This window comes from Perissodus microlepis, chromosome 7, assembly GCF_051167445.1.
Source record: "Perissodus microlepis isolate ML-2025 ecotype Zambia chromosome 7, ASM5116744v1, whole genome shotgun sequence".
Lineage (NCBI taxonomy): Eukaryota > Metazoa > Chordata > Actinopteri > Cichliformes > Cichlidae > Perissodus > Perissodus microlepis.
In genome coordinates, this window is record NC_140467.1 from 5,774,948 (window position 1) to 5,788,394 (window position 13,447).

General features: G+C 40.5%; 1 protein-coding gene across 2 annotated transcripts in view; it reads right to left on the minus strand.

Moving 5' to 3' along the window:
- Positions 1 to 657: 657 nt before the first annotated feature.
- ldlrad3 (low density lipoprotein receptor class A domain containing 3) overlaps positions 658 to 13,447 on the minus strand; it is a 95,527-nt gene continuing 82,737 nt past the window's right edge. For both annotated transcript variants that reach the window (XM_084932998.1, XM_084932997.1), the window contains 2 exons: positions 3,110 to 3,512; positions 658 to 2,528 (listed from right to left, as the gene is read on the minus strand). In XM_084932998.1, coding sequence (XP_084789124.1) covers positions 2,324 to 2,528; positions 3,110 to 3,512 — 608 coding nt within the window. In that variant the 3' untranslated portion in view covers positions 658 to 2,323. The remainder of the gene's footprint in view (positions 2,529 to 3,109; positions 3,513 to 13,447) is intronic.

Consider the following 13,447-nt stretch of genomic DNA (forward strand, 5'->3'; position numbering starts at 1 on the left):
TCACTGAAGTGCTGCACAATTTCATGTACTTTATTCTGGACAGAGAACGTGGAACATGGAGCTTCCAGGGAAAGTTTATGATTTCAGGATGAGATGATATTTTTTTAATTTTTATGTGTGTGCGACACAGAGATTGAAAAAAAATGTTTGAATCCTGGATGAGGAAGTTGAATCTTGGACGAGGGTGTCTAGTGATAATGGCCAAAACACCCGATGAATCCAAGGTCCACTACTGACGATGTGTCCCAAATCTTAATATGATAACCTAGATCAGATCTCTAATCCCCCCAAAAATGGCAGATTAGCTTGGGTAAAAGACCGAAAGTTGAGGCACACAATGATGTGTGCTGCTGGTAAAGTTTGTGGGCTGCCTTTCCTCATAACAGCCATCCCTCAAGATTCTCACTATTTAACGCAATGCATTATCAGGGACTACAACATCTAGTCCTTTTACTGAATTACTACATCTAGCTCATTATTGTGCTATTGTACTGTTACACTGTGGTATGTTACTTTTACACTCTATCATCCAGATGATAATAACATTATTATCAACACCTATATTTAAAAAAAAAAATTTTTATGTCATAATGACTATTGTGACTCATGACAAATAAATATATAAGAATCGTATACAAAAAAGCCAAACTCGTAATATCTGAGTCAGAAATATTTATATTATTTCCAATGTACAGAATACAAAGGGTAAAAAGATCATCACGGACCACTTCACAAATATGTATGAGAACAAATGAGAAATAAAAAGAGAAACTGAGATATAAACTGAATCGTCTAACTGGTACAATCTGTCCTGAGAACCATTTTCCAGTTTTACAGCAATAACATGAATTCTGCTTTACCCAATAAACCTTTGCATGTTCTGATATAATAAAGTTACAGGCATAATAAATGTTCCTTTGGAGGGAAATAGATTTATATAATGACTATCTTTGGTTTGATTGTTTTTTATTTTTGTACCTGCATCATCACCGCTGCCTCTAGGCAAGAACTAAAAACTTAATTTCACTGTTACACATTCATCTCCCACTTTTAAACTCCAAGTAGCCTTCTACTTAAAATAGATAACTTTCTTTATTTTTTACACATACGTGTGTGTGTGTGTGTACAGTGTTGAACAAACCACTTTGAAATGAATAAAAGAACATTCGGATATGAATTTCGTGATTCTAATACTACTGAGGATGAATTTTCTGAATCACAAAGTTATATAAATTCATTACATTTTGGAAGACAGCGTGTTCTTAAAAGGTTGTCTGACAGCTTATTGTTGAATACCACAAACAAAGAAGGCACTAGCATAAAATAAGGCCTCAACACAATTCTTTGTATTTTCTATTTCTTTGTGTTTACATAAAATACTTACAGGCCTTCAGATAGAAATGCATTACCAGCAGGGTGGTTCTTTTGCTTAGAGGAATTATTTATGAAACTTAATACTTACATAACTTCTGCTCTTCTAACTATATAACTTATATAATCTATATAGTTTCTAACTCTGGTCCTCTTCACATTTTCAGCTGGAATTTAACCAAATGACAAGAAACAGTGAACAAACAAATACTGAAAGGAAAGAAACAACCTCCACTCATCTTTAACAAATATCTATAAAATCCTATTAAAGAATCTGCAACTGTTAATATTTATCACTAGCCATATTATTAGTTCATGTTTCACATCAGCACTTCAATCAGATAAAAACTCTCTCTCACTGAGCCACTCCCGTTTGCCACAGCTACATGGGATTCTGTTAAGTCTCTGAAATCTTCTCAGCAGGATAGATTTGATCTATTATTAGAGTATTTTGCAGTTGAATCGAAAATAAAAGTCAGACGTTGTAGACACGAAATCTAAAATTGAGAGGGGAGTGTCGCAAAGTGCTGCACGACTCTGACTTCGCTCTCCAAGTGCTGCAGAAATGTAACGCACAAAGACAAATATCATCACTGACACACAACATTACATGTTAATGAATATGTTGATGAAATAGCTCCTACTTCTTTAGAGATACAGTTTGTGGTCACTGGTAGGTAATATACACAGTAATTCTTCAGGGGGAGAATTCAACCAAACTAGTACAGCTGTGATCCCAGCAGGGGGCGCCAACACACAAGCTCAGTCCACCAGGGAGAGCTGTTCTTCAGTGATATGTCAGCAACAAGCTGAGGTCACTGTTCAGCCTGTCAGTCCTTGTTGAATCACCTCAAGCGGGTCTTTGCTGTGGACTGTCCTGGCATCATGCTGCCCTGCAGCCTGGTCCTTGAGTCCTGCAGTCTTTAAGGTCTATCAGTCTCCACTAAAATAGCTACAGCTGGGCCGACTCCTCTCCGGAGCAATTGCTCGGCCGCGTGCCTGTGGCCACAGTTCTGGGTGTTGAGGGGGTGCAGGGATGAGCCGCGGGGTGGCTCACGGGGTCCTGTGGGGCCTCATATTGAGGAAGCTCGCCTTCTGAAGCAAGCTCTCCATCTTGGAGGTAAGGGGGCGGAGGGAGGTCAAACCAAGGAGGTCGACTAAAGACAGACAGAAGAAACATCACACTGGGTTGTACAATCGTTTCTGTGCCAGCGATCAAGATCAAGGAAAAAGAACAAAACAGGATGTATTCTCCCATCTGAGAATATAATGGAGTTAAGTAAGAACTATTTTGAACTGAATTTTCACCTTTTCTCATTTAGTTTCCATTAATATGAATAATTATGCAATTGTTTAGTTTTTTCCACCCTTTGAAGCAAGAACACTGAGTGTCTGTTAAAAGAAAGCAAACTTCCTTCTTTTTATCAGGATCTCATTACTATTATTTTGCCATTTTAGCAAATGTTCTCCTTTTTGGAGCTAATATCTGAGCAGCAACACTTGTGTTTAATAATAAATGAGTATACAACAGTTACACGATTGTTCATTGCAAATAACATAAAAGCACCCGTGGGAAGCATGCTGACAGATTTCTGATTGCAAGTAGATCATAGTTTGATAGAACAGCACATTTGAGCACTGCTATTTCTTTTCATTTTGCTTTTTGGATCAGTCTTAGGTTTCAGTGTGAAAATGTAGAAATATGTATACAGACACTAGAACTACTTGTTCATCTCACCTGACATCTAGAACAGCTTGTGAGTATGATGGAGGGGAATCCATGGAAGGTGCTGAGGGATACAGGGTCCCAGACAGTAGCTGCAGAGCTCGAGGTGTTGAGCTGTATTGACCGGTTGTGGTGGGTGAGCCAGGGGAGAGAGCTGGACCTCCAGTATGTAAGCGGCCTCGGTCCAAGATGACCAGACGGGACAGCAGCAGGGGCTGGTGATGGTGGTGGGTATGTGAACTTCCTCGTACACCTCTGGGCAGCAGGACGCTGCGTTTTCTCTGGTGATGGAGGACCAAAGCCAGCAAGGCTACCACAAGGACAAAGATGACGGTGCTGCCGATGACGGCGTAGGTGATGCTAGGGTAGTAACGCAGGCGATAGTCCAGTGTCACAAAGTCCTGGCCAGGAGCTTCTGTGCAAGAGAGGAAGGAAATGAAGAGCAAACTAAGGATGCATAATGTAGGTGGATGAGAAAAAAAGGATTAGTGGTGCTGAGGGACTCATAGGGGAATGGAGGAAGGAAGGATGTAGAGGAGGAGGAAGAGGGGAATTTAATTTAAGGAAGATGAGTTGTGGTGTTGGAGAGCCAAGGGAAGGGAGTAAAGGAGGCAGGCATGAATATCAAGCAGTAAATTGTTTTTAGGTTCATTTGTAAATGTATTCTATGTGATTCAACAGCGGCAGCCTCTCCTAGAGATGAGAGTGCTAAGCAATACGCATAAAGCAGTCAAACTCACCCTAAGAGCTTCCAGAGACAAAGAGAACAAATCAACCATGGTGCACCAGTGCAGAGGCTACTTCTAAAGCCTGGTTCATAAACAGGGACTCTTTAGTATGACAGAAAAAGAAAGAAGAGGGAAGCTAAATAATTCATAGTGAGGGCAAAACAGCTTATAGCATTTTTAGATAAAATGCAACTTGAAGATGAGAGCGGGCAGCGAAACACCAGGGGCCGTCACACTTTGCCACGTTTGTCCCAGGGAGATGCAGAGTTTGCAAACTACTCAAGAGTCCAGTGAACCTAATGTTCACAATGAGAGCTGGAGCCAAACACACAAGCGCAGAGCAGCCTACCTGCTGCATGAAATGAGGAAAAGGATGACAGTAATGCTACAGGGCACTGCAGCTTATTATTTTAGATAGGATGAGGAAGGGCCGCTTAAATATTTCCGCTGACTGATATTACAGTGTGAGAATTTCAATCAGGCGTCGGGATGGGGCTCATGTAAATGGTGTTTCAGCTTACCAGCTGACTGTACTGTTCTATTAAGGAGAAGCAGCAAGAGAGTGGAAAGAAATCTATTTATTACAGAGCTGCAGAAAGGATGTGCTGAGGAGAAATGACTATATCTAAGTATTTTACAGTTGCTATTTCACTTCAAATTACACTAATGCTAACTAAGGCTGTGAATATCAAACCTCAAAGTTCAAAATACTTTCCTCGTTCTCTGCTCAAGGTTTCCATTTGCTACTTAAAAGGCCATGTGCATTAAAGCCTAGGAAACTAACTTCTTCGTCCACAAGCCATCATGCAGACAGTTGAGGCCATTGCCCAGATAGCTTGCCAGGAAATGACCATTACAAGACATCTTAAGGTCAAATCAATAGTCTGAAAGTGCTTCTATCTGTAAGGATTAAATCCCCAGAAAGTGCAAGGTAAGGCAAGCCTTTTTGGAGCTTTTTGAAGTACTCCATGCTTATACAGACTTACAGGCTCTTGAGGGATATTGTGTTTAGTACAGAGTAGAGATCTTCTCTGCATTTATGAGGTAGAGGTACAGAGACCCAGAGAACAGAACCACGAAAAGCTCAAAGTCAACTAACGTGAGTCTTTCATAGTGATTATTATACCAGCTAAGATGCTTATGAAATGGAACTCCACTTTCTGATTTCATCTGCACCAATTTATACACTGCTAATATGCAAGAAAACAGGAACATATGTAAACCACTGGACTAACAAATGAAAGCTCTCCAGTTCAATCCCAGGAGGATCTGCCACATCAAATATGTGGCGCTCCCTGCTGTGGTAACCTCTGGTGAATAAGTGAGCAGATGAAAGTAAGGACGGAAATTCAAATCATGCTATGATTCCAGTGTGTACACAAAGGGAAAGTTCTACATTTTTGGAGAGGGGACAGCTTGAAGCAGCAAAAAATTAGAGCCTGACAGATATTTAAGGAACCTGAAGGACATTTTTCAGGATTTTTAAGGCTGATATTGATACTGCACAGTTTAAAAACTTCATATTCAGGAACACTGGATGATATTTGTATATTAGATTTTATCAGTTAACATTTGGAGTTTGTATTTGTTTATTTAATCATTTACACGCATATTGGCCGATATTAACTATCTGTATCTGCTTTTATAATGCTGAAAAATGAAATTTTATTTAATTTAAAAAGTAAGGAAGAAATGTGAAAGTTCTGATGTTCCAGTCTCTGCAAACAATTTTACAACAATTTTCTTGTATGTTTTAATATAGGATCCAAAACAGGAGACCTTTTTTAACCTCTATACTAATTTGAATGTAAACTAAGCCTACTATTGAATTGTGTTTTTATATTTACTCTTTACTCTTAGACTGCTGAACACAGCCAAAGCTGCAGCTGTAAGAATAAAAACTAAAAATGCCTTTTAAGCATTAATTTAATAAAATACTAAATTATGATCCATCACAGTCCTTATCTTAAAGACAGAGCTGTGACACTGATAAATCTGTTAACTTATACAGTCTGCCTTTTTTTTTCCCCCAAAAAGCTTTGAATAGGCTGGACTTTATCAAAGTAGCAGCTCTGTTCCAGTTCCAGTAATTGTGATTGGTCAAATGGTGCCAGCACCCCTTTCATGTGAACACTCAAAAGAAACCCTTATGAAATTAGGCTTCATAATAACTTAATAATAATACAGTTTTGTGTGACTGCTTATCCTGATTCCTAATGTTAGGGTCAGTAAACCCAGATAATGGAAAGAAACCCAGAGTGTAATGAAATCACCTCATAGCACAAAGCGCTAGCTGCCTCAGCACATGGACACAATAAGTTTTGACTGATTGAAAGCAAGTACAAATCATCACTGTGCAACACACAATAAAGCATAACCATATGAGAAACATTTTTTTACAACCAAATTTTATTCTGATTTAACTGCTACGTACCATTAAGATATATTTATGCCTCTAATCAGAAGAAAACCTTCTGCAACCTTCTGTCAAGACAGAAGATGGTTTTCAGCTCCATTCTCTCTCTTCCAGACACCAAGCTGCAGGTTTCCTCTGCCTACCTGACCTTGAAGGCCCAGGGGAGCCTCTGCAGTGTGTGCATGTTTGTAAGTGTGCTCACACATACTGCTGAATTCCCATCAACCAGCCTGGCATACAGCCTATTTGTGAACCAGCGTGTATAGTCAGGGGCCCCATGCCTTAATTAAATCTAATCTAATTCAGATGCTCCACCCGCCTGCTACCCAACCAGACACCAGCAACTAAAACAAGCCCCCTCGACCCCTCCCTTGTGATTTTTAAATTGGCCAGTCCTTCACGCTACCAATTAATTATGACCTGGACTCAGTAGAGAAAGGCAAAAACAAAGAAGAATCATTTCCATAATTACCTATTTAAAAAAAAAAAAAAGGCGCAAATAAAGAGATCCCACCACTGCCAAACTATGCTGCCTATCAGGTTTCAGCACAGCCTTCTGGGAGCAGAAAGAAACATACACAAAAGAAACTCATATTGCTGTAACATTAACAATGGGAGCCTATTTGGTGCATTAGCGGCAGAGGTCTGAAAGGCTGTTCAAATCACACAGGAGATAAAAAGACAGGGAGAAAAGAGGGTGAAGCAGAGACCCTCTCTGTCAGGGGGAGAGAGAGGGGGATGGATCCTGTGTGGCAGCCCCCCCACCTCCCACCCCATACTGTGTGCGTGATTGAGCCCTGCTGCCTATTCTGCATGGTTTAGTTGAAGTTATGGTACAAAGAATGGTGTCATCATCACATGCAGAGATAGGTGAGCAGGTCTCATCATCAAAATGGAATTTTTGATAAGCTCTGTAATGATGCTGGAGCAACACGATACAGCACTTCAATAAATATCTATAGTCAGTGCAACACGGTGGATCTGAAACCAAATTATTTGTAAAAATATTCTAATAAATGATATAAAATGAGACACAAGGTCATTATTTACATTAATAAAAACATCTTGTCTGGGCTGGGCCTGTGGACTCTGCTGTGTGTTAACTTGCTGCCAGACTGAAGAGAGAGCGAGAAGGCACAGCTGGTATCTGTGCATCAATACTCCATTTACTCCATTTATTTTTGATGACAGTGACTCTGAGTCCCAGTCAAACTCCCATTCTTTACAGACACACTCACAGTCACAGCACACGGGATATAATTATTTGCTTTGATCTGTAAAGCTTGCTATTATCTGCCCGTAAACCTAATTTCTGTGAGGAACAAGTTCACACATCTAGTGCAAAATCTAGTGCAGTCATTTATTATATAGGATACTGCAAAGACTTTCGGCACCATAGACATTCAGATTTGTAAACATCCAGTGGCACAAGGTAGAAAACTACCTTATTTGTCTGTGTCTATATGTCATGTCGGGTCTTACACTCCACCTTTCTGGGAACTCCCAGGCCCTCCAAAGGCCTATCTCCCCTCACCACACTCCCTGCCGGTAACTGATGCCCTCAGGGGTTGGTGCGTTGGTGGTTCTTGGTGTCTGGGCTGGGCGCTCAGGTATGTACCAGCTCACTCCCGGTGACTACTTGGCGGGGCCTGGTGCCTGTTGCTCAGGCCTCTTCCGGGGCAAAGGGGGCCCTCGGGCCTCCGGCCTCTGGGCCTGCGGCTCGGTTCACTCTGGCACAGCTGGCTGCTGGCAGAGCCGGCTCCATGCCTGCTTCATGCCCTGGGGGACAAGGCTCTCTACATCCTCTAGCAGACCATTACATGGGGAAACCTTTTGAATACAAGCGCGCTGATCCACAGAGGTGTGCACACGGGTGTTCACTGTTCATAGACATAAACAACACCTCTATTGGCTGCTATTTCCAAGCACATTGTGCGCTGTCGGTCCTGCTTGCTACACAACAACATTCAATATTTAGTATTTACTGCTGTTTACACTTAGCTAGATTAACGTGATGGTGTTGTGCTTAGTATGTTGCTCTGTTTGTTTTGCTTGTTTTCTCTTCTTTTTCTCTCAACAGGTGATCCAGGAGATTTTTTTTCTCTTCTTTCTCTTTTTAAGTGCCCTTTCTCACTGTCCCTCTTCCCTTCTGTTTTTCTTTTCCTTCATCTTTCTTTCTCCCTTTCCTATCCCTCAGTCATGTCTGTCCCGTCTGTAACAACTGAAAATAAAATAAAATAAAAAGGTCGATCAAATGGACCAATACGGCAAGGCCGTGATGATCCATTTGATAAAGTAAATCCATTGGGTATCCTTGTTGGTCTCCAGACAACAATTCTGACGGCTAAAGAACCAAATGGGACAGCCAAAAAAAAAGGGTAGAAAACCAGGAACTCCTGGGAACTGATGTAAAGTTCACATTTCTGGCAGTTTGAGGTAGCTTAACCGTGCCGAATGAATTCTTCAACATGACTAAAACTACAGTCGTATAGCCCTGCAATCCCATCACTGCATCACTCTTTGATTACTAAAAGACACACAATCAACAGAGATAGTAAACCTGCATAACTACAAGACCACTGAAAACCCTGTGAAAGTGAACCAGGAGGACTGCTACCGTTTTAAAGACACAGGTTGGTTTCACCAAACACTGATGCTACAATTTCTGCAACTTGTTAATTGATGAATAAAACATGTCATCATAGTAGCAATCGCAATACATTTCTTTCTTTACTCGTCGTGAATGTCCTATTAACCTTCTCCAATAGGTTGTCAGGGAACTCTAGCAGGACATTCCATTTGACCTAAACGTCATGATCAAAGCTCAACATCAAAGATCACTACAAGCTTCCCTGTCTTGTCAAACTAGACATGAAAGGCTTGAATACTTTCGTGCTGTTGAGCAACAGCAAAGCCGCTTGGCCACGTTTGACTTCATGATTCCAAAGTGAAAGGATTTCTCGTCTTATTTAATTGACAACCATTACAAAAACTACACTTTTAAAATCCTGCTTTTTCACAATTTACAAAGTTGGAGCTTATGAGTGATTCCCAACCAGGAGTACTAACCCACAAAGTAATTCTATAACTGTCAATGGTTTTAACAAAATAATTGGCCAAAATTTATGGCTACAATGAAATAATATTACAAAAAAACAACAACACCATACTGAGTGGATAATTGGTTAGGATAAAAATGGTAAAAGTAATAAGTGCATTGTAGTATATTTACTGAGAATAATCCCCTTCATATGGCAGCATGTTGAAAGGGGCTGCACTTTTGTTCTGCATTAATACCCTCTCTCTGCAGTGCTCCCAGCGCCACTGGCACCTCTTACACTGCATCGACACTGCGTTTATAAACTCGTAAAGCTTCCATATGTGGAGGCTTGGGGAGAGGGGTGAGGTGTAGCCTTTCAAATAAGCCCCTCTAATCACATCAGAGTGCCTTCTCCCCACATCTCTCCACCTCACACTCCCCTCTCGCCTACACTCCACTACCTCTAGTGCCTTTTGTTTTCCCATCTTTTTCTTCTTGTCTATTGTCTGCCTCCCCCTGCATGGTGCTCCCTCCTCTCCTCTTCTCTTTACTTGGTATTTTCTTGCTGGTCATGCTGGTAATTTACCGTCATGGATATTTAATGTACTTTGCCATTCTGATACACCAGGCTTGAGAATAAATTAAGCAAAATTGTTATAAATAGCTAAAGGGATAATTTAAAAAAAAAGAAAAACAAACAAACAAACAAACCCCCCCCCCCCCCCATACACCTCCCATCCTTATCTCACTTTTTCTCTCCAAATTTTTACTACTTACTTTTCAGCAGTTCATTATATCCCACCTCTATTGATCTTATTACCTCTGCATGAGAGAGAAGATTTAAAGGAGCACACAGAGGTCACAGGCGGTTGTTAAAAGAGGACACAGAAAGAAACATGTCCAAAAGGGAGAGGGAAGAGAGTGTCTTTTGAAGTTTTATGCACACAGCTTTGCCAAACTGAACTCCACCTAAAATCTATTAAATGAGATAGAGTCATACAGACCCCCTGCTGTATGCCTTCAGTACCAGGAACACACTCCTTTTGTCTGCATCTCTTTGTGTCATCCTTTCTAAACCTTGCTAACAGTTTTTATTTTTTAACATCTTCCCTTTTTCCTATTTTTGTGTGAATTAGAAAGGACTAAAACAAGAATGGGAGCTGTCAGGAATTCAGCCTTGATCAAGCGAGGTCCTACTAGGTAAAAATAGCTAAATGATAGGCTTGCACTCAAACTGTGCAATTTTTAACTGGTACCTTTTTGTTAAAACAACAATTTGGCCGATAGCTCATACTATTTTTTTCCCGATTTCATTTTTGTTCTTGACATTTTCCTACTCTGTATCATAAAAAAAAAGATATCTTGAGTCTGAAAATTACAGTTTGACAGAATTTCAGGTCGTCGAACTTTATTCCATGATTTACTGAAACGTGCAAAAGTAAATGGAAATATAGTATACAAGACAAAAACTAAGTTGTACAAATCTATAAAGCTTAAGAACCTTAATTTGTCAGCACAACCTAAACTTTCTAATGTAAGCTTTCTTGTAATTTCTTTAAGCAGGCTTCAGGAATAGTTCTCCAGGCTTCTCAAAGGACATTCAAAGCTCTTCTTTGGATGTCTGCTGCTTTTTGTTCTGCTGTCTGTCGAGCCACACTGCTTCAGTAATGTTGAGGTCCAGACTCTGGGGAGGCCAATCCATGACTGATAGTGTTTTTCTATCCAGGTATGCTTTGACTGCACTGGCAGTGTGTTTGGGATCGTTGTCATTAAGAAAGATTAAGACATTGCCAATCAGACAATTTACAAATGGTATTATATCAAATTATTGGATCAAAATCTGATGGTGCTTTTCTGTGTTGATAATTCAACAAGATCCCCAAACCATGACAGAGCCTCTACCGTGTTTTACAGATGGCTGAAGACACTCGTTGTTGTACCTCACTCCTGATTTTCATCGTACATTCTGACAGTCGCTCTTTAAAAAAGGAGGATGACCTCGACAAGAACTATCCAAAGAACAACTCAAGTTCAAAACCACAAAAATGAAAAAAAAAACCCATCTGGTTCCTTGAAAGGAAAATACAAAGAAATTAGGTGTAGCTGAAGACTGTAGCTGACGAAACGCTGAAGATAAAGCAGTTTAGAAATAAAGAAATATAGCAACAACATGATGAATTTAGCAGAATACATTAAGTACTCAGAAAGTTGATGTTTTCTGATAATATCATATCAGTACTATACAGTAAGATTTTGTTACCTACCAATCAGACAGAACCAAACAATGTGTGTACACTCATATTTTGGTCAATACTCATTGGAAAGCACTTTCTACTAAGATTCACATGATAATGTAGGACAGCCTGTAGGCAATCAGAGATTGACATCAACATATACCTTAACTGAAATTAAAAACAAAAATTCACTGAGGAACTGCCTCGAAGCACATGAGACAGAATACTGGTGAAAATATAGTACATGCCCACAAACACAGAAAACTGTATGCAGCTACTGAAGCAAAGTGAGGGCCGATGTTAGTGCACAATAGGCTATTGAGAGTGCAGTGATTAAAACAAGCTCCAAAGCACTCTTTTGTCTGTCTTTAATCAAACTACTCTGCAGATCAACGGCTGACATGCCGCTGGGTTGCTGAGATACAAGCTTTTTTTTTTTTAATGGAGCCCATTCCTTTGTCTACTTGCCAATGAATATGCTAACTAGCCACTGTCAGAATACACTTATCCGAAGATGAACGAGCAAAATAAAAAATAAATAAATAAAAAATAAATCGGCCTAATAAAAGACTCCACATATCTTAATTGCCACACTTAAAACGCCTCTGAATAAAGGGAATGAAGATATTTCCTCCCTCTGGCTCATTCCTGAGGGATAAGATAGGGGCTGCACAGATGTTCTGTACTTTCCCCATGCACAGAAGACTCATTTCGCATTCACAAAGTCTCAAATTTAAAAAGCGTCCAAAGTAGGGTGGGGTGGAGGCTGTGTGTGCGTGGGGGATGGGTAATCATCCTCCACTTTCTGCATTCCAGGTTTGCTTCAACCTCTGGAGTGCGCCTGCCTTCAAATGCTAGAGCTGATATAGGAAAGTCGCCGCTGTAGCCTCTATTAGATATAGTAACTTTGTCTGATGCTGATTATGGGTATGAGGTTTCTGGCTGATTTGGAATTTCTCCTGCCACCGTTGCAAAAGCAGAGTGATAAAATAAGGTGTGCAATGAATGAAATGCCTACCAACATGTATTAACACACTGGCGAGCAAAGGGAACAAGAGTGCACAACAACGGAGAAGAGAACCACTAGGTGTCAGGCTGTTCACATGTTTACACATGCACGGTGCAACGTTTAGTATTAGGCGGGCACCCAGAGTAAGGAGAGGGCGTGCATTGGGTTTGCAGAGTGTGACGAGGAAGCCATGCCATCTGGCTTCAAACACACCCACAAACAGATACACACACGTGGCATTAAGACCCGGTCCATTGAATACAGCGTGAACATTAGTCAGGAACGTACATTCGTGAGCAGAACCTGCTGAAAGTTTAGCAGAAATAAAGTTCAAACATTTTCACGCGCACACCCACGTATTCACAGACAGACTGCTCTCAGATCCTCATACGAGTGAAAACAGCAGTACAAACAAAATTCCATAAATCCTTTCATCCTTGTCCAGAGCGTGTTAACTAAACCCACGCCACATGGTGATTAAAAAAAAAAATGTGGGGTGTGCGGGGAAGATACTACAAACCACAACTTCTTTGGTTCATTAATGCCTTTATTCTCTGTAGACGAGACTATCAGCAGAACGGAGTCTAGAGGGTGAAAAAAGCCCGAACTTTTAAAGTGATGGTTACAGTTTCAATGAACACAGCTACAAAAGGGGGGGGGGGGGGGGGGATTAGAAAAGTACTCTCACTGTCTTTTGGAACATGTTTACACCTGCAGATAAACTGAAATCTGCATGTAGAATACAACACAATTGCCACACTTGGATTTAATACTAGCAATCTATCCTTCTCGTTGGCATTCTGCCTGCATTGTGATTTAGCTGATTTTTTTCCTTTAATTTTTCATGTACACTATGTAAAGAAGGAGAGTAGGTGTGAGGGTGGGAGGCTTATCCGTTGTCAACAAAAACACGCAGCAGAGGT